The following is a 20837-nucleotide window of genomic DNA, read 5'->3' on the forward strand; positions in this document are numbered from 1 at the left end:
GGACTTTCTAACCCTCAACAGAACACAGCAGCATGAATAAGATCAGGTAAAACTGTTGTGAGAAGTCAGGGAACCCAAACAGAGGGGCCGGCTGAAGCCATGGCAAACGAACAGAAATTGTGAAGATTTCATGGACATTTATTAGTTCCCCAAATTAATACTTTTATCATTTCTTACACCTGTCTTTACTGCAATCTCTGAACATAAATTATGAAGATTTCATGGACACTTATCACGTCCCCAATCAATACACTTGTGATTTCCTATGCCTGTCTTTACTTTAACACTTAATCCTGTCATCTTCGTAAGCTGAGGAGGATGTATGTCACCTCAGGACCCTGTGATGATTGCGTTAACTGCACAGATTGTTTGTAGAGCATGTGTGTTTGAACAATATGAAATCTGGGCACCTTGAAAAAAGAACAGGATAACAGCAATCTTCAGGGAACAAGGGAGCTAACCTTAAACTCTGACTGCCAGTGAGCTGGGCAGAACAGAGCCATATTTCTCTTCTTTCAAAAGCAAATAGGAGAACTATCACTGAATTATTTTTCTCAGCAAGGAACATCCCTGAGAAAGAGAATGTGCTCCTGAGGGTAGCCTCTAAAATGGCCGCTTTGGGGGTGGCTGTCTTTTACAGTCATAGACAAAGGGATGAAATAAGCCCCAGTCTCCCATAGTGCTCCCAGGCTTATTAGGACAAGGAAATTCCCACTTAATAAATTTTGGTCAGACCGGTTTCTGCTCTCAAACCCTGTCTCCTGATAAGATGTTGTCAATGACAATGCATGCCTGAAACTTCATTAGCAATTTTAATTTCGCCCTGTCCTATGGTCCTGTGATCTTGCCCTGCCTCCATTTGCTTTGTGATATTTTATTACCTTGTGAAGCATATGATCTCTGTGACCCACACCCTATCTGTACACTCACTCCCCTTGTTGAAAATCGCTAATAAAAACTTGCTGGTTTTACAGCTCAGGGAGCATCACGGAACCTGCTGACATGTGATGTCTCCCTTGGACACCCAGCTTTAAAATATCTCTCTTTTGTACGCTTTCCCTTTATTGCTCAGACCAGCCAACGCTTAGGGAAATAGAAAAGAACCCATGTTGAATATTGGAGGTGAATCTCCCCTGATATCTGGTAGCAGAGGATGGTTGAGGAGGTATTAGGATGGCAAGTACCAAGGCCCAATCACCCCAGTGATGGGAATATAATTCCCTGTTGAGACCAGTTCCCAGAATGTTGTACCAACAAGATCCCATACCTTTACATATACAGTTCCTTTTTTAGGAAACCAAGGACAGTATTTTTCCACCACCCAGGATAGAGTGACCATATTTTCCATGGTTACTCGGACTCTTCCCTGTTTTAACAGGTCTACATCTAAGGTTCCTTTTTCAGGAAACCAAGGACAGAATTTTACCACTGCCCTGAATAGAGAGACCATATTTTCCATGGGCACTGGAACCATTCCCTGTTTTAACGAGAGTTTAATATAGAAGAGATAAGTATAATTTTTATACTCCGTGTGACCCATAGTTAACCCAGACTGTACACAGACTACTCACCAGTCATCAGGGAGTCAAACACGTGTATCTGTGGACCAAACCGATGACATTTCTCCGCACCTACCAAAGGGAGTCAGGTTCCCACATGCACTTAGGAAAAAAGAAAGACCACGTGGGCACCAGATATCGGGGAAAACCCCAACCCTGATATTCAATTCTTTTCTATTTCTCTAAGCGTTGGCTGGTCTGAGAAATAAAGGGAAAGAGTACAAAAGAGAGAGATTTTAACCAATACAAAACAGCACAGAAACCACCCAGTCAGTCCATAGAATCTTGAGGAATAATAAATAGTGACTTCTCTCTCTCGCTCCCATATTTTGTCCATTGGCAAATCGTGCCAGCTCTATTTTCAAAATACATGCTGAATTGGATCACTACTCATCAGCTGTAACACTACCTACCAGACCAAGCCATCATTTATAACGTGGGTTATAAAATGGCCTCCTAACAAGCCTTTTTGAAATGATTAAAACATTTTCTATCTTGATTGTGTCAAATTCATCAAGCTGTACACTTTTTATGGGTAGATTTTATTGTATTAATAACTTATACTTCAAAAGTCCTGACTTTTTAAAAAGTAACATGAAGCCACTCAAGTTTTCAGGTCATTTTCAAAGCACAACAAATCCATTTTAAACCAACTGCATATTTTTTAGGACAAGTGCAAAATAAACTTTGATATGAAATAAAGGGGCAAAACCAGCTATAGACACATCAAATTTTACTCTAAGCAAATGCATGTACAAGTCACACTCTTTCTGAGAAGCTTATATAACATAATTATAATAAACATAGGGAGAAAACTTAATAAGCTATTATAAGCAGAAATCTCTTTATTAAATGATCCTGTATATTATAGGAAGCAATTCAAGGAGCAGCTACTATCATCAGCCAGTGCTCTCAGTTTGCTTTACAGTTGAATGAAAAGGCTGATATGCAGACTTCGAATGAGCTGTTGACATATATGCAATACATATTTGAAAGAGAAGGACTTAACCAACTTTTGTTCTCTTTAACTAAAATCTGTGCCATAAGAAAAGAGCTTTTGACCCAGCATGGTGGTTCACACCTGTAATCACAGCACTTTGGAAGGCTGATGGGAGAGGATCACTTGAATCCAGTAGTTGGAGACCAGCCTGAGCAACAAAGCAAAACCCCATCTCCATAAAAAATAGAAAAACAGCCACGTGCAGCTACTCAGGAGGCTGAAGGAGGAGGATTACTTGAGCCCATGAGGTCGAGGCTGCAGTGAAAGGTCATTGTGCCATTGCACTCCAGCCTGGGTAACAAAGTGAGACCATATCTCAAAAAAAAAAATGAGAAAGAGTGAGAAAGGCTTTTGAAAATTTACTTATTATTTTGTAAGCCATAATGTAAATAGAAAAAAAAATGTAATCAGTATGATAAAGCACCAGAAATGAGTGTAGCAAAGAAGAAGCTTTGCTTGGAATTACAGTTGCACCCACTATTCACAGAAAATAGGGGGTGGTCAACAAAATGCCTCCTGGTCTTGACTCAGTGTTGGAGAAAAGAGTGAATATAGCCAAATTGCAACTACCTAATCAGTCCTTTCAGCACCATGGCAAGGTCTAAGAATGCCTGGCTGATTTTCCACAGTCATGAACACTGGCTATCAGTGATGGGGGATATACTGTGACCTACCTGTCAGTATCAACTCTAGATTTATTCCTTTCTAGTTTAATTCTGGACGGCAAGATACCCAGCCTGTCTTATCTCTTGGGGTGATCAATAATACATAAGCAGAAGGTCTTGAAGGACCTCCGTAAAAGCTCTTTTTAAAAGGGACATAATGCTGACATGACTTTTTGCCATTTTCCTTCCCTCTCTCTCTTTTTGATGGGGGAATCTGATAGCTGGAGCTGCATCTATCCATGCATCATGAAGTGACCTTGAGGACATAAAAGATGGTAGAGAAGAAAGATAGGAGCCCGAATTCTTGCTGATGTCACAAAGGTGATAAAAGAGCCCTGGATTGCCACCTTAGGGGGTTCTATAACTTGAAAGAAAAAAAATAAGCCTTTATTATGCCATTTAAATCTGTTTTCTTGTTTTGTTTGGTTTGTTTTGTTTTTATTATGTAGGCTAATTCTAACCTACATAAATGAAAAATAGGTTTTTTTTGTTTGTTTTTTTGGTAGACAGGGTCTTGCTCTGTCACGCAGGTTGGAGTGCAGTGGCATGATCTTGGCTCAGTGCAACCTCTGCCTCCCAGGCTAAAGAAATCCTCCCACCTAAGTCTCCCAGCACCTCAGCCTCCCAAGCAGCTGGAATTACAGGCACACGCCACCACGCAAGCTAATTTCTTTTTTTTTTCTATTTTTTGTAGAGACGAGGTTTCATCATGTTGCCCAGGCTGGTCTTGAACTCCTGAGCTCAAGTGATCCTCCCACCTTGGTCTCCCAAAGTGTTGAGATTACAGGCATGAGCCACCACACCCAGCAAGAATACACATATTTTAAAATAAAGATTAAAGAGCACTTTGATTTTCTCAGTGGCTTACTCAAGGAAATTATTTCAATGATAAACTAAGTTCCTCAAATGACCTGAACTTATCACTTCAGTTCTAAAATATAACATTTAATATTAAAGATAAGAGTCATTTCTCACATAGCCTCCTCAGATCAGTTCAATCAACATGTGGTACTGGCTGGATGCATGGCCCACACCTGTAATCCCAGCACTTTCGGAGGCCAAGGTGAGCAGATCACCTGAGGTCAGGAGTTTGAGACTAGCCTGGCCAACATGGTGAAACACTTTCTCTACTAAAAATGAAAAAAAAAAAATTAGCTGGGAGTGGTGGTGCATGCCTGTAACCTCAGCTACTTGGGAAGCTGAGGCACAAGAATCACCTGAACCCGGGAGGCAGAGGTTGCAGTAAGCCAAAATCACATCCCTGCACTCCGGCCTGGGCAACAGAGTGACTCTGGCTCAAAAAAAAAAAAAAAAAAAAAAAAAAAATGTGGTGCTATGGTCCCCACAGGAACTGGCTTACACTCTAGTTAAAAGCCCAATTGTTATCTCCAAGTTCTAACCCCTGTTTACCCTGGCAATCTTAACCTCTGAGCTATTTCTAAGGGCAGAACAATCAAATAGGCCGCTATGATTGTTAAAATCCCAAGCCACCTTATAAAGTTTCATCATTCCTGAATCATAGGTCTTGTATTAATTACAGTAAATACTCCTAAGTATTATTACCCAAATCCTGAAATCTGTGGCTTAACAAATAAAATTCAATGTGGGTCAGGAGTGTGGCAAATACTCCTCCATGCAGTCATTTGGAGACTCAGGCTCATTCCACCAAACATCTAAATCTCCTCTATTGAATCCTTTCTGCATCTTGTCAACTAAAGAAAAAAAAAAGCAAAGGAGAGTGCATGGGAGATATTTCAGGGTCTTGGAAATGACATACATTAGTTCCTCACACATTTCATTAACCAGACAATAGGTATATGGCCCCACACAGCTGAAAGGATGCAGGGAAATGCAGTCTAGCTGTATGCTAAAAAAGAAAAAAAAAAAAATAAGACAATAGGGTGTTTTGGTTAACATTGCTGTTACAAATTACCCCAAAACTTGGTGACTATTATCACTCCATTTCTGTGGATCAGGAATTTGGGAGATTAGACAGGTGCGTATACTGTGGGGTCTTTCTCATGAGGTTACAGTCAGATGCTAATCAGGACTGCAGTCATCTTGAAGTCTCAACTGGGGCTGGGAAGGGTTTATTCGCATAGCTGACATATTGCTGGCTGTTGGCAGGCCTCAGTTCCTCTTAACATAACACCTTTCCAGTGGGCTGCTTGAGTGTCCCTGGCCATAGCAACTGGCTTTCCCAAGTATCTTAGTCTGTTCTGGCTGCTAGAAAAGAACACCACAGCAGCCTGGACAACGTGGTGAAACCCCATCTCTACAAAAAATACAAAAAGTAACCAGTGTGATGGCATGAACCTGTAGTTCCAGCTACAGGTTCCAACTACCTGTACTTCCTACAGGAAGAGAAGTGGGAGGATCACCTGAGCCCAGGGAAGTCGAGGCTGCAGGGAGCCATGATCACGGCACTGCATTCCAGCCTGGGCAACAGAGTAAGAAAAACCCTGTTTCGGGGGGGAAAAAAAATGCTATAGACTTGGGTGGCTCATAAACCACAGCAATTTCTTTCTCACAATTCTAGAGGATGGGAAGTCTAAGATCAAGGCACTGGCAGATTCAATGTCTGGTGAGCCCACTTCCTGGTTTGTAAGAACATTCTTCTCATTGGGTTCCCACACAGTGAAAGGGGCAGGAGCTCTCCAAAGTCTCTTTTATAAGGGCACTCACCCCACTCATAAAAGCTCCGGCCTCATAATTTAATCACCTACCAAAGACCCCACCTTCTAATACCATCACATCAGAGGTTAGAATTTCAACATATGAATTTTGGGAAACATATTCAGTCAATAGCTGTGAGCAATCCAAGAGACCACAGTGTAAGTCATAAGGCCTTTTGTGATGCAGCCTCAGAAATCATACTATCATTTGTACCATACTGTTTATTACGGATCAGCTCAGATTCAATGAGAAACACAAGGGTGCAAATACCAGAAGTGAGGATCCTTGTGGGCTATCCTGGAGACTGGCGACCACATGAGATTTGCTGAATATATGCCACAAGACAGTTTTGGGCAGAGAGGTCACAGACAACCAGCAAAACAACTTGGTGGTTGGCTACCTGACTTACTAACACTAGCTTAACTAAATCATTGGGAAAGACAATATACATGATAAAAGCCGAGCCAATCCTCTTATACATAATACAAATGCATTCATTATTTCATTCTTTACTGTGGCACAAATCCCTCCAAAACTTCTCCCTACACCTTCCCTCAACATAAAATTATAAACTCATAAAAATACTAGGAAAGGCCAGGGACGGTGGCTCACACCTGTAATCCCAGCATTTTGGGAACCAAGGCGGGCAGATCACCTGAGGCTGGGAATTTGAAACCAGCCTGACCAACATGGAGAAACCCCATCTCTACTAAAAATACAAAATTAGCCGAGCATGGTGGCGCATGCCTGTAATCCCAGCTACTCGGGAAGCTGAGGCAGGAGAATCGCTTGAACCTGGGAGGTAGAGGTTGCAGTGAGCTGAGATTGCACCATTGCACTCCAGCCTGGGCAACAAGAGCAAGACTCAGTCTCAAAAAAAAAAAAAAAAAAAGTACTAGGAAAACAAAAATAATATTTTAAAATCCTCTTAGGATGGGAAAGGCTTATGAAATAAATTTAATATGGATGTATTAACTATATAAACATTTTTTTTTTTTTTGAGACGGTGTCTTGCTCTGTCGCCCAGGCTGGAGTGCGGTAGCGCGATTTTGGCTCACTGCAACCTCCGCCTCCTGGGTTCACGCCATTCTCCTGGCTCAGCCTCCCAAGTAACTGGGACTACAGGTGCCCCCCACCACGCCTGGCTAATTTTTTTTTGTATTTTTAGTAGAGACAGGGTTTCACCGTGTTAACCAGGATGGTCTTGATCTCCTGACCTCGTGATCCGCCCGCCTCGGCCTCCCACAGTGCTGGGACTACAGGCATGAGCCACCGCGCCCGGCCAACTATATAAACATTTTAAACACCATAAACAAAGTAAGGAGACAAATGAAAAATTGGGAAAAAAATTATGTGTTGCACATAAAGAGTCAATTTCCCTTCTCTCCCCACCTCCAAAAAATATATATATATATATTTTAAAAAATCACTAAGAGGAAATAAAATTTTAAGAAAAACAACTTTCAATTAAATGTGTCAAAACCCTACAACAATCTTTTTAGATTAAAAATGGAAGGCCGGGCACAGTGGCTCATACCTGTAATCCCAGCACTTTGGGAGATCAAGGCACGTGCATCACCTGAGGTCAGGAGTTCGAGACCAGCCTGGCCAACATGGTGAAACCCCCTCTACTAAAAATACAAAAATTAGCAAGGCATGACGGTGTGTGCCTGTAGTCCCAGCTACTTGGGAGGCTGAGGCAGGAGAATTGCTTGAAACTGGGAGGCGGAAATTGCAGTGAGCCATTGTGCCACTGCATTCCAGCTCCTGGATGTATTCCAGTTCCACTCGTGGATAACTCTCTCAAAAAAAAAAAAAGGAAAAAACCTGTTAAGTATGAAGAGAATGGGAGAAGAAACAAAGTATTAAGTTTTGGAAGCCGGAAAGTGCCTACACAAAGGCAAGCAAAGAAGCAAAGCTACTAAGCTTGTATTACATAGAACCTTAGAGGCAGGGAGTGGTGGCTCACACCTGTAAATCCCAGCACTTTGGGAGGCCAGGGCAGGCAGATCACCTGAGCTCAGGAGTTTGAGACCAGCCTGGCCAACATGGTGAAACACCATCTCTACCAAAAATACAAAAATTAGCCAGGCGTGGTGGCACACGCCAGTAATCCCAGCTACTCAGGAGGCTGAGTGAGGCAGAATCGCTTGAACCCAGGAGGTGGAGGTTGCATTGAGCTGAGATCACACAACCGCACCACTGCCTGGGCGAAACAGCCAGACTCTGTCTCAAAAAAAAAAAAATATATATATATATAAAAAAAAAAAAATAGAACCTTAGAAAGGCCAGGGTACGTGGTGAGACTAAAAACAAAAGGTTGGTTGTCAGTCTACATGAAAACCCAGACCCGGACACGTTCCCTTTCCTACTCTCTCTGACGTAGCCAGATTCATGCACAACTTAAATATGTTTATTAATGTGTGCATACACATTTAGAACAATGAAGTTTCAATTGGAAAAGTGAATTCTAGGTAAAATATTTTCAAGTCTTTATAATAAATATTGAGATGGAGTTTAAATAGCAAGAAAATACCAATGTATGGCTTCACATGGTCATCAAAGATTGTGTGACAAACCTACTTTCATTCTTTCCAAATTATGCCCAGAGTCCAGGGCAAATGTGTGCTGAACATAAAGCATTGTTTCTTTTTCTCGCTCTGTCGCCCAGGCTGGAGTGCAGTGGCACAATCTCTGCTCACTGCAAGCTCTGCCTCCCAGGTTCACACCATTCTCCTGCCTCAGCCTCCCAAGTAGCTAGGACTACAGGCGCCTGCCACCATACCCGGCTAATTTTTTATATTTTTAGTAGAGATGGGGTTTCACCATGTTAGCCAGGATGGTCTCGATCTCCTGACCTCGTGATCCACCCGCCTCAGCCTCCCAAAGTGCTGGGATTTACAGGTGTGAAAATCATTGTTTCTAAACCCAAAATCATCAATTTGCTATGTTCTTAGAAAACGTGAGAATTAGCTTAAAAATCTAATTTGGACCTATTTTAACCTGGAAAGATATTTCAAAGTTAAAGCTAAATTTATAAACTCTCATTATTTGTCTTCAAAGCCTAGTAACACCATTAAAACAATGCAATGTTCATATGTTGAGTCCTCCTTGGGAAGAAAAAGCAAGAAACCTCCAAAATTGTAAACCCACCTTCAAATATTCCAACAAATATATTTTTAAAATAACAAATGCAACATTCAGAGAGACTATAAGCCATGCAACAATGTCTTTTATTATGTATGTGGTTTTAAAATTATTTCTTGAATCTCTCCATACACAGGCAAAAATAAGTGTGTTACTTAACATACTGGAACTTGCCTAACTTAATCATTGCCTAGAGAAGAGAAAATTATCCCCAAAACGTGCTTAACCAGGAGGCCAATGCATCTGCCGACCTCCAAGAACATGGAGATGAACGTGATAGACAGACTGTCCACCATCTGAACCTTCATTCACCACCATTCGATAACCCTTATTCAGGCCCAGATCAGCAGCACATTTCTTGCCAACAATCATTAAGTGTCCAAGAAGCTGGAAAAGGAAAAAAAAAGTTTCTTAGGCACAGGCAATTTATTACTTCTTGACATTAAATAACAAACTGTCAAGCTGAAATATCAAATCTTAAAACTCTCACTGAAACACACCCCTTTGAGCAAATATTTGGAAACTCTTAATGCCAACAGAGCACAATCTACAACTGGAGACCCATTAAGATTAGGCATTTATCATTACTAATTTCAAGAAACAAATTATAAGTAAAATCTGCTGTTCAATTAAACTCTTTTTTTTAAGAGACGGGGTCTTGTTCTGTCACTCAGGCTGGAGTGCAGTGGCATGATCTCAGCTCACTGCAGCCTCGACCTCCCAGGTTGAAGTGATCCTCCTGCCTCATCCACCCAAGGGGCTGGGACTACAGGCACACGCCACCACACCTGGCTAATTTTTGTATTTTTTTGTTGAGACGGGGCTTCTCCATGTTGCCCAGGCTGGTCTTCAACTCCTGTGCTCGGGCAATCCGCCCACCTTAACCTCTGAAGTACTGGGATTACAGGCACAAGGCACTATGCCAAACCAAAAAAAAATTTTAATTATATTCCAAGTAGTGTTTATGTTTTCTTAATAAAGCAAGACATCTTGCTTTCTTTATGATTTCCTTATGACCATTATGGATTTTCCTGTGAACACTACCAGATCTATTGCATTGCCTGCGGACTTGTAGGATCCTGTGGCAAATACCTAGTCTCACTGTGTCATCCTGTTTGTTTTTTGGTTCTATCTACAGTCAATTTGTCTCTATTTACACAAGGAGTCCACTTGTGTGTTGCCAGTTTTCTTCCCTATAAAAGTTAAAGGGGAGAAGGTTGGCGAGAGCAAAGAACTTCAACTCCCATTTCACTGCTTATGCTTTCCCATTGTGAAAGAAAAAAGTTGAGAAGGTTAACTTCAATATTCTAAAAAGCTCTCAGGAAAGGGAACTCCTTTAATTCCTATGGCAAGAAAAGAGCGAAGGGAGAGAATCTTACATTTCTAGTCTCATTACCTTAGTAAGCCCCAGGACAGTGGACTCCGCTTACCTTATTTATGCAGTGAGGTCCATTGTACAGGTGGACAATGGACAAAAATTGTAAGTTGGGGAAATTATGATTTTTCAACTTTACAATGGTGTGGAAGCGATATGCATTCAGGAGAACCCATACTTCAAATTTTGATCCTTTTCCAGACTAGTGATATGCAGTAAAATACTCTTACATGAGATATTCAACTTTGTTACAGAATAGGCTCTGTATTAGATGATTTTGCCCAACTGCAGGTTAATGTCAAATGTTCTGAGCAAGCTTAAGTTAGACTAGGCTAGGCTATAATGTTCAGTAAGTTAGGTGTATTATGTGCATTTTCGACAGACATACAGTATTTTCAACTTATGATGGGTTTATCAGCATGTAACCCTATCTTAAGTTGATGAGCATCTATATAAAATTTTGTACAGCAGGTACCGAGCAGTTTTAAAACTGGTTCAGTAAATGTTTCCTGGCAAACAACTGTCTTCTAAGTAAAAGAGCTGACCTTAAAACACCAATTTAGAATGTTAACTGAGTAAAAATTCACATTTTATTATCCTTATAGAAAAGAGCTGCATTGGAGTAAGAAGCTCTGACCTTAAAATGCCATGACTGTCTAATTATACTAAATGGTAAAAATTTGTATTCTGGGGCCAGACGTGGTGGCTCACACCTGTAATCCCAGCACTTTGGGAGGCCGAGGTGGGCAGATCACCTGAGGCTGGGAGTTCGAGACTAGCCTGACCAACATGGAGAAACCTCGTCCCTACTAAAAATACAAAATTAGCCAGGCGTGATGGCACATGCCTGTAATCCCAGCTACTCAGGAGGCAGAGGTTGTGGTGAGCCGAGATTGTGCCATTGTACTCCAACCTGGGCAACAAGAGCAAAATTCCGTCTCAAAAAAAAAAAAAAAGTGTATTCTGAGGTTTTAATGTTACTGCATATAAAATGGTATTTTACCATTAAGTACTCACTCTAATCTTTGAACTCTGTGATTTGTACAAATATATTGAATTAAAAATTAATGTCCTGAAGTTTCTAAGTTTCAGAAATAACGTCTCACTTTAAAAAGTATCCCCAAGTAAATACAACTGACCCTTGCACAACATGGGTTTGACCTGTGCAGATCTACCCATAGGCAAATTTTCTTCTGCCTCTGCCACCCCTGAGACAGCTATAGCTAGACCAACCCCTCCTCTTCCTCAGCCTACTCAACATGAAGATGACAAGGATGAAGACCTTTATGGTTCACTCCACTTAATGAATAGTAAATATATTTTCTCTTCCTTACGATTTTCTTAATAACCTTTTCTCTAGCTTACTTTATGAATACAATAGGCCAGGTGCAGTGGCTAACGCCTGTAATCCCAGCACTTTGGGAGGCAGAGGAGGGCAAATCACAAGGTCAGGAGATCAAGAGCATCCTGATTAACACAGTGAAATTCCATCTCTACTAAAAATACAAAAAATCAGCCAGGTGTGGTGGCGGGCGCCTGTAGTCCCAGCTACTCGGGAGGCTGAGGCAGGAGAATGGTGTGAACCTGGGAGGCGGAGTTTGCAGTGAGCCAAGATCGGGGGCACCACTGCACTCCAGCCTGGGTGACAGACCAAGACTCCATTTCAAAAAAAAAAAAAGATAATAGCAAGTGTTGATAAGGATATGGAGAAGATGGAATGCTCATTCATTGCTGGTGGGATACAAAATGATGCAGCAACTTTGGAAAACAGCTGGGCAATTGAAATCTTAATGGTTTTTCTAGTTTTTCCTTAATAATGACCTTAGGAAGATGAAAATGTGACAGCACTTTAAGGACAAAATTAATCTCCCAATTTAAAAAGCAAGAAAATAAATCATGTTAGAAATTTACTTACACTTTCATCATCATCTTCTGCTGCAGAAATCTGGGATATATGTTTCTTGGGTATCACCAGAAAATGTGTTGGTGCTTGAGGGGAAATGTCGTGGAAAGCAAGGCACTAGGGAAAAGGGAAAGAAATAAATAAATCAAACTTTTAGTATATTGGTAGGATAAAACTTATTTCAACAAATATTTACTGAACAGTAACTACATGGGGAGCACTAGATGCTAAGAAAACAGAAGTGTACACATTACGAATGGTGCCGTGATCCTTTCCATGGAAGTTTTTTTGTTTTTTTGTTTTTTTTTTTTTTTGAGATGTAGTCTCACTGTCACCCAGGCTGGAGTGCAATGGCAAGATCTCAGCTTACTGCAACCTCCGCCTCCTGGGTTCAGGCGATTCTCTTGCCTCAGCCTCCCAAGTAGCTGGGATTACAGGCATGTGCCATCATGCCCAGTTACTTTTTGTGTTTTTGTACAGACAGGGTTTCACCATGTTATCCAGGCTGGTCTCAAACTCCTGACCTCAGGTGATCCATCCGCCTTGGCCTCCCAAACTGCACCCAGACTCCATGGAAGTCTTATGGGAAGACCAACTTTAAATATAGGTATAATCACCAAAGGTCATACATGTTACAAAGTAAAGGATAATATGAATGATTATTACAGGAAAAGCCTGATTTAGATTGTTTAGGGACAACAACTCTGCAGTGACATTTAAACTGGGAGCCAATGAATGCACAGAAATTGGCCATGCTAATCCTTGTCTGCCTCTCCAGATCTCCTGCAACTCTTCACGTGGAACTGTCCTTCTGAGCTTTCCGCCCTCAAAGCTTTTTCAGTGATCCTCTCCCCCTCCAAACCCCAACTTCTAACTTAAACTGCTAGTCATCCCGCCATTCCATTCCCAGCACATATATGATTTCTGGAAGAAAAAAGAAAAAAAACAGAAAAAAACCTCTGATTCCCCTCCCCGTCCCATTACTCCCAGGTCAGAGTCCTAGTTGTGCAATTTCCTGTGTGTGTGTGTGTGTGTGTGTGTGTGTTTTCTTTATGATAGCAATCAGTTTTTTAACTACGTATTTGTCTGCTATTTGATTAATATCTATTCTCACTTTACTCAACTATTTAAGAAATATACCTATCCTTTTGTGTAAAACTGAAGAGTACATATATGATACATACTCTTCGGCATTTAGACTATTTAACACAGTGTCTGTAAATAGACGCACGACATTAATATCTTTTTTTTGTATCTCTTGCTCACTGCTGAAGTGAAAACTGTTTTAATAAAACCCATCCACACTTATTTGTCTCAGGAGTAATTCTACTGGGTACTCCCTACAAAATGCTGATTCATTTAGACTGCTTCCTGCTGTTATACAGTTGGACTTCGGTGGTTCAAATGTAAATTTTTCAACAACCATTTCTCAAAGGCAACTGCAAACTTTAAAAAGAAATATTTTTTCTAAAACCAAAGAATTACCCCTGAGTAGAGACAAAGTTTTTTTAAAAAATTCGCCTGGAGGAACCTAATTAAATCTTTGATAACGTTTTGAATCTAACTAAACGACACTAGTAGAATAAATGTTTTTCTTATATTTCATATTTCCTAAATTTAACAAAACTGTTTACAAAATTGTTCTATCTAAATCATCCAATCTGCCCAGCTTTATCTGAGATCCAATCCCAAAAATACAACTGTCCACTAAATAATTTACACAATATATCTCAAAGTCACATGGGATTTCACCTACAAGAAGTCAACAAAAACTACAGTCTCAGTCTCTTGGCTTAAAATTACTTCCTGTTGAATATAAAAGGAATCATTCAGCTGTTTGTAGGCCCGACACGTTCAGCGGGAGAGGTCAACCGAAAGCAAATCCCAGACGCGGGCCCACTTCTTCTCTCAGGAGATCGCCTCGCCAGCCCAGGGTACGGCTTAGGGTGGAGACAGGGATGGGGTAGCGGTGAGGTGGCAAACCGCACACCGCGGAGGAGGCCGGCAGGCCCAGCCGGTCCGCGCACCTCCCCGCGCCCCGAGGCCCTGGAGCACAATGCCATGCCGAGCAGCGCCCAGGAACGGCCGGCCCTGGCAGGCCGGCTGTGCGCGGGAGATCGCGGAGATTGGGCATGAGTCAGGGCGCGATCGGGTTTCTCTCTGTCAGGCAGAGCGCTGGCGAGATTTCGAGATTCCTGATACAGGCGAGGTCCGAGGCAGCCGGGGAGCCGGCGGGCTCCCACGCGGGGGCCTCAGTGCGCTCCGACACGCGCCCAGGCCCCGCGGTGCCGCACCCAGGACGCCCGGCGTCCTGGCCCGCGCCCGGGGCAGATAACGAGTAACCGGAGCGCCGGCACGCGCCGGCAGGCCGCCTCGGAGTGCCCGGGCCCTGTCCCCTGGCTGGGGGCCCACTGGGCCAGGGCGGCCAGGTCCCCTGCCATCGCCGCTGCACTCGCGACCCCTCCTGTCCCTCCGCGAGAAACCCGAGGATCCGGGGACGATACCCCACCTCAGCAGGCGAGCGAGGTGGTTCACGGTACCTACCCGGTCATCCTCAAAAATGATTTTGGCTGGTATTTCCTTGCGGATGATCTTCCCGAAGATCGTGTCGCCACCAGGCCGAGCGACCTGAGCCTTGGCAATCTCATCTGCCATCTCGGCCTCTCTCCCGCGCGGCGGCCAGGGTAGAGGCTCGAAAGGAGGGAGGAACCCGCGGAGCGTGCGGCGCGAGAGGGCGCAGCCAAGCCTGCGCCGGTGCCTGCGCCCCAGTGAATCCTGCGCGTGCGCACTGGCGACCGGGGCTGCGAGAGCGGCCAGCGTGCCGGAGCTCCGCAGGAACTGCGGCAGGGACGGGCAGGGGGAAGTTCCTGGTCTTGAGCTCCAAGGAGATTGCTAAGTCGTTTTTCTAGCCTCCTTTCTTGTCTCCTGGGGAATGGAGTTACTGGTATAAACCCTTCGTCTGCCTATGGACGCTTGTAGGGAAAGTTGGATACTGTAACTGACAAGATTTGACAATTCAAGTGGTGCTGGCTGCAATTTAGCGCTTAGATTATTTAAGGTCTTGCTGCTGCAGCAGATTTTAAGTCCTCTCTTCAGATTTTTTTCTCTCTCTACCAGTGGTTCTCAATCTTGACTACACATTAAGATCACTTGGGGAGCTTTTGAAAATCCCCGTGAACCTGGCTGCACCCCAGATCCATTAAATAAGAATCTTTGGAGATGAGCTCCAGGCATCAGTAGTTTGTAAACCTCCCTAGACTGCTCTTCAAGGAATTTTTCCCGGCAGCAATCAACATAATGTATTAATAAAATGACCCACCTTAAAAAAACAAAACCTTCCTTAATTACCACATCCCCCTCATATCTTTGCTCCTTTTAAAAAAGTTTTCTACATACCGTGTCTGCTTTCTTTCATTTTTGTGTCCATTTCCCTCTTGTCAAGGTCACTAAGGACATCCATTTATAAAATACTATAGACAACTCCAGTTATCATACTAGACCTCTAAGTGTACGTATTAAGAAAAAGTATACCTCCTCAGTACCTTTTTTTTTTTTAAGATAGATTCTTGCTGTGTCGCCCAGGCTCGACTGCAGTGGCACAATCTCGTTTCATTGCAACTGCTGCCTCCCGGGTTCAAGTGATTCTCCTGCCTCAGCCTCCCAAAGTCGCTGGGACTACAGGCACGCACCACCACACCCGGCTAATTTTTGTATTTTTAGTAGAGACAGGGTTTCCTCATGCTGGCCAGGCTGTTCTCAAACTTCTGACCTCAGGTGATCCACCCGCCTCAGCCTCCCAAAGTGCTGGGATTACAGGTGTGAGCACAACTGCCTTTTATGATTACACGACTACTCTGTCTTGGCAAAATTATTGAATGTGGTTCCCTTTAATCTCAAATGTGTTCATTTGGTACTTTTGCTATCAAAGACATTACTGGGACAATTGGTAAAATCTAAATAATGCCTATAAGTTAGATAATAGTTTTGAAGTGATGTTAATTTCCTTTCATAACCACAGAAAAATTGTCAAAATCAGTTGGTCTGGGGTGGGGCCCTACAAGTTAGGTTTCTAACTTTCCAGGTGATAACAGTTGCTGCTAGCCTGGGAACCATACTTTAAGAACTACTGATACAAGGGAATGTCTTTGTAGGAAAACCCCACTGAAGTATGTAAGGCTATGGGTGTCATGTCTGCAACTTACTTTCAAATAGTTCAGAGAAAAAGTGTCTGTCTATAGGTAAGTAGAGAAATAGAAAAGGATAAAGCAGTTACAATAAAATGTTAACATTTGGAGAATCTGATTGAAAGGCATATGCAAATTCTATGTATTATTCTTGCAACTTTTTTGTGTCTGAAATTGTCAAAATAAAAAGTTAAAATGTGTGCTGGTTTGGATAATAAAAATATGGTCAGCTTTCATTCCATCTGAAGGCCTTACCATCTGTAGAGTACTGACTCTGAAGTATTTGTCTCTTGACCTACCCCTTCCCTTAATTCCAGACTGGTCTGTGACATACATTACAGCTTATTGACCACCTCCACTGAGATGGCTACCAGGCACTGCGATTTTATTTTGACTGCCTCCACAACAAACAAACCAAAACCTCCTTTTGCAGGATTCTATATCTGCAGTTGGGTGAGCAATTCATCCAATTACTCCAGCCAAAAGCGTTGAAATCATCCTTAAATCTTCTCTCTGTACTTTCAACACACATCACTTAGAATCTAATCACTTACCTCCTCTGCTTCCACTACTCTAATCCAAGCTGCTAACATCTCTTTCCTGGAGTACTTTGAAAGGCTCCTGGTTGGATAACCTCTCTGCTTCCATCGTAGTTAATTTGCCACACAGCACCCAAAATGATCTTTATAAAATATAAATCATAGTAGCACTCTCCTGCTGGTAATATGCTAGTGTATACCATCACAGAATAAAATCCAACATCCTTACCTTGGCTTATAGGGCTCTGTGTGATCAGGCCCATTGCTGCTGCTTCTACCTCATTTCTTTCCATTTCAACCTTATTGACTGGCATCACACAAACTCAGTGTGCTAGGCAGAAGATGCCCATGTCCTAATCCCTGGAGCCTGTGAATGTTACTTTACATGGTAAGTGGGATTTTGTAGATGTGATTAAGTTAAGGATCTTGGAATAGGGAGGTTCCTGCATTATCTAGGTGAACCCAAAGTCATCACAACGGCCCTTGTAAGTGAAAGAGAGACACAGAAGAGTGAGAGTAAGAGAAGATGTGACCACAGAGGCACAGGTGAGAATCTGAGATTTGAAAATGCTCGGCCGGGTGTGGTGGCTTACGACTGTAATCCCGGGACTTGGGGAGGCTGAGGTGGGCGATCATGAGGTAAGGCGTTTGAGACCAGCCTGGCCAACATGGTGAAACCCTGTCTCTACTAAAAGTGCCAAAAATGGCTGGGCGTGGTGGCAGCTGCCTGTAATCCCAGCTACTAGGGAGGCTGAGGCAGGAGAATCGTTTGAACCCGGGAGGCGGAGGTTGCAGTGACCCGAGATAGCGCCATTGCAGCCTGGTCAACAGGGCAAGACTCTGTTTCAAAAAAAAAAAAAAACAAGCTCCATTATTGGCTTTGAAAATGGAAAGAGTTGGGCCGGGCATGATGGCTCACGCCTGTAATCCCCGCACTTTGGGAGGCCAAGGCGGGCGGATCACGAGGTCAGGAGATTGAGACCATCCTGGCTAACACGGTGAAACCCCACCTTTACTAAAAATACAAAAAATTCGCCGGGCGTGGTGGCGTGCGCCTATGGTCCCAGGTACTCGGGGAAGCTGAGGCAGGAAAATGGCGTGAATCTGGGAGGCGGATCTTGCAGTGAGCCGAGATCGCGCCACTACACTCCAGCCTGGGCAACAGTAGGAGACGCCTTCTCAAAAAGAAAAAAAAACAAGAAAAAAGGAAAAAGAAAAGAAAAAGAAAATGGAAGGAGCCAAAAAACAGGTAGCATTTTGTAAGTCAGAAGTTCAAACTGAGTTTCACTGAGCTAAAATCAAGTGTTGGCAAGTGTGCATTCCTTCTGGATGCTCTAGGGAAGAAATCATTCCCTCACCTTTTCCAATTTCTAGAGGAGGCTTGCTTGGTTTGCGGCCCCCTCCTCCATCTTCCAAGCCAGCAGCAGAACATCTTCAAACTTCTCCCTAACTCTGCTTCCTTCTTTCACTTATAAGGATCCTTGTGATTACACTGAGTACACCAGACAATCCAGGATAATCTTCCCATCTCAAAATACTTAATTTAATGACATCTTCAACGCCTCTTGTCGGCCGGGCGCGGTGGCTCAAGCCTGTAATCCCAGCACTTTGGGAGGCCGAGACCATCCTGGTTAACATGGTGAAACCCCGTCTCTAATAAAAAAACACAAAAAACTAGCCAGGCGATGTGGCGGTAGCCTGTAGTCCCAGCTACTCGGGAGGCTGAGGCAGGAGAATGGCGTAAACCCGGGAGGTGGAGCTTGCAGTGAGCTGAGTCCAGCTACTGCACTCCAGCCTGGGTGACAGAGCGAGACTCCGTCTCAAAAAAAAAAAAAAAAAAAAAAAAACCAAAGCCTCTTGTCATATATAACATAGTCAGAGATTCCTGAAATCTGAACACAGACATCTTCTGGAGGCCATTATTCTGCCTACTACATAGCTCTGTGAACTTACATGATGAACATGCTGGAATTTCCTGTTCAGTTATGCAACTTATACTTTGAGATACAAACTTTAAAAAGAAAATGAAATTTCAGAACCAAATTTATTAAGCCAAGGGGGCAAAGTTAAGCCCTGAAAACTGAGTCATGTAATACGGCTGTTTTTCTTCTCTGGTGCATGACTATTGTTGCTTCCCGACCTTTGTGTTGAGATGTTATACATTAATCAGACTCCCTATTCTTCATTTCAAACCTAGACTACATAATATTGGAGCTGTAGACCCTTGTGATTGTTACTTTTTTTTTTACCATAGAATATTAAACAACCACCTTAGAGTGTAATCAATAGTAGCCAATCAGATCGTAAATCTAGATGTTATCCATTGTTTGAAATGTTGTAATTCTGTTCGGTATCTCCATTTTGTCTTATATAAACGATCTTCACTTTTCTTTACACTGAAAGCACTCATCACCATTCTTTGGTGTCTACATATTCCCATATGACTGCCCTCACACTTTACAGTTGAATAAACCCTTTTAACTGGATCCTTGATTATTTTAGGGTGACAAGACAAACCAGGCCAAGTTCCCAGAACAACTAGAATAGTGAAGAGCCCACCTCATATGTGGAATAGTTAAAGGAGTCATGCAGATTGATTTAAGAAAAGAGGAGCCACAGAACTGAACTGATTCTGTCATTATAGAACTGTTTTAAAATATCAGCAGATGAGGGACTTTGGTTAACTGAATGCAGGACACTAGCTAGCAAGAAATCATCACAATAAGTTATGAATTTTCAGGAAGCTGCACTATGAGTCTACACTGAAAATGGGGGAGAGGGGATGGGGCACCTTTTAAATCACTGTCAGCATTCAGAAAGCACAATGCAAGGTACAAGATCATCTAGTTTATTGTTTCCTAGATAAAAGACAATATCCAGTATACTTGGCTTAATCGCTTCATTATGTTAAATGTTCTGCAAATCGAATGCACCTTAATTTAAAAAAATCGATTATCTTGTTTTTCTCAGAATGACTTGCAATAATTCCTTAAAATAACATAGATCACAGAGAAGGAAAAGGGCTTTGGAAATCCATTGGTCCAGATCTTTCATTTTTAATAAGAAGTCAATTTTACCTAAAAGTTAACCTGAAAGGCTATGGGGTAGGGAAGAACAATTATGCAAGAGGAACAACAGGAAAAGGTTGTGGCGTGTTAGTAATGTGACTATATATAGAGTTTTTTTCTTATTTTATTTTATTTTTATTTTTATTTTTTTGAGACGGAGTCTCCCTCTGTCGCCCAGGCTGAAGTGCAGTGGCCAGATCTCAGCTCACTGCAAGCTCCGCCTCCTGGGTTCACGCCATTCTCCTGCCTCAGCCTCCCGAGTGGCTGCGACTACAGGCGCCTGCCACCTCGCCCGGCTAGTTTTTTGTATTTTTTAGTAGAGACGGGGTTTCACCGTGTTAGCCAGGATGGTCTCGATCTCCTGACCTCGTGATCCACCCGTCTCGGCCTCCCAAAGTGCTGGGATTACAGGCTTAAGCCACCACGCCCGGCCGAGTTTTTTTCTTGATGCTTGCAAGGTCATAGGTTAAAACGCACTTAAATAAATACCTTATGATTGTTTCTGATTATGATGCTGCTGATTACCCATTTCTTACCTCTTTATCAGCAAAACCAAGGAATAAAGAGAGTTGAATAGGCAAAATATAAAGGGTAAGATTAGGCTTTACGGTCAGGCATAGCGGATTTGCATACCAGATCTCCATTTACTAGCTGTGCGAACTTCAGCGAGTACTTTAACCTAAACTTCTGAGGAAATAAATGAGAGAATATACGCATAAAA

At 42.6% G+C, this 20837-nt stretch overlaps 1 protein-coding gene across 1 annotated transcript; it reads right to left on the reverse strand.

Annotated features, from left to right (window-relative positions):
- Positions 1-9114: 9114 nt before the first annotated feature.
- HINT1 (histidine triad nucleotide binding protein 1) lies at positions 9115-15092 on the reverse strand. Its single transcript, XM_005557688.3, has 3 exons — positions 14870-15092; positions 12338-12442; positions 9115-9434 (listed from the first exon to the last, which is right to left on the reverse strand). Exons 1-3 carry the CDS (start codon positions 14978-14980, stop codon positions 9270-9272), a joined length of 381 nt encoding a protein of 126 aa, XP_005557745.1. The 5' UTR covers positions 14981-15092; the 3' UTR covers positions 9115-9269.
- Between the last annotated feature and the right edge of the window lie 5745 nt (positions 15093-20837).

This window comes from Macaca fascicularis, chromosome 6 (genome assembly GCF_037993035.2).
Source record: "Macaca fascicularis isolate 582-1 chromosome 6, T2T-MFA8v1.1".
NCBI lineage: Eukaryota > Metazoa > Chordata > Mammalia > Primates > Cercopithecidae > Macaca > Macaca fascicularis.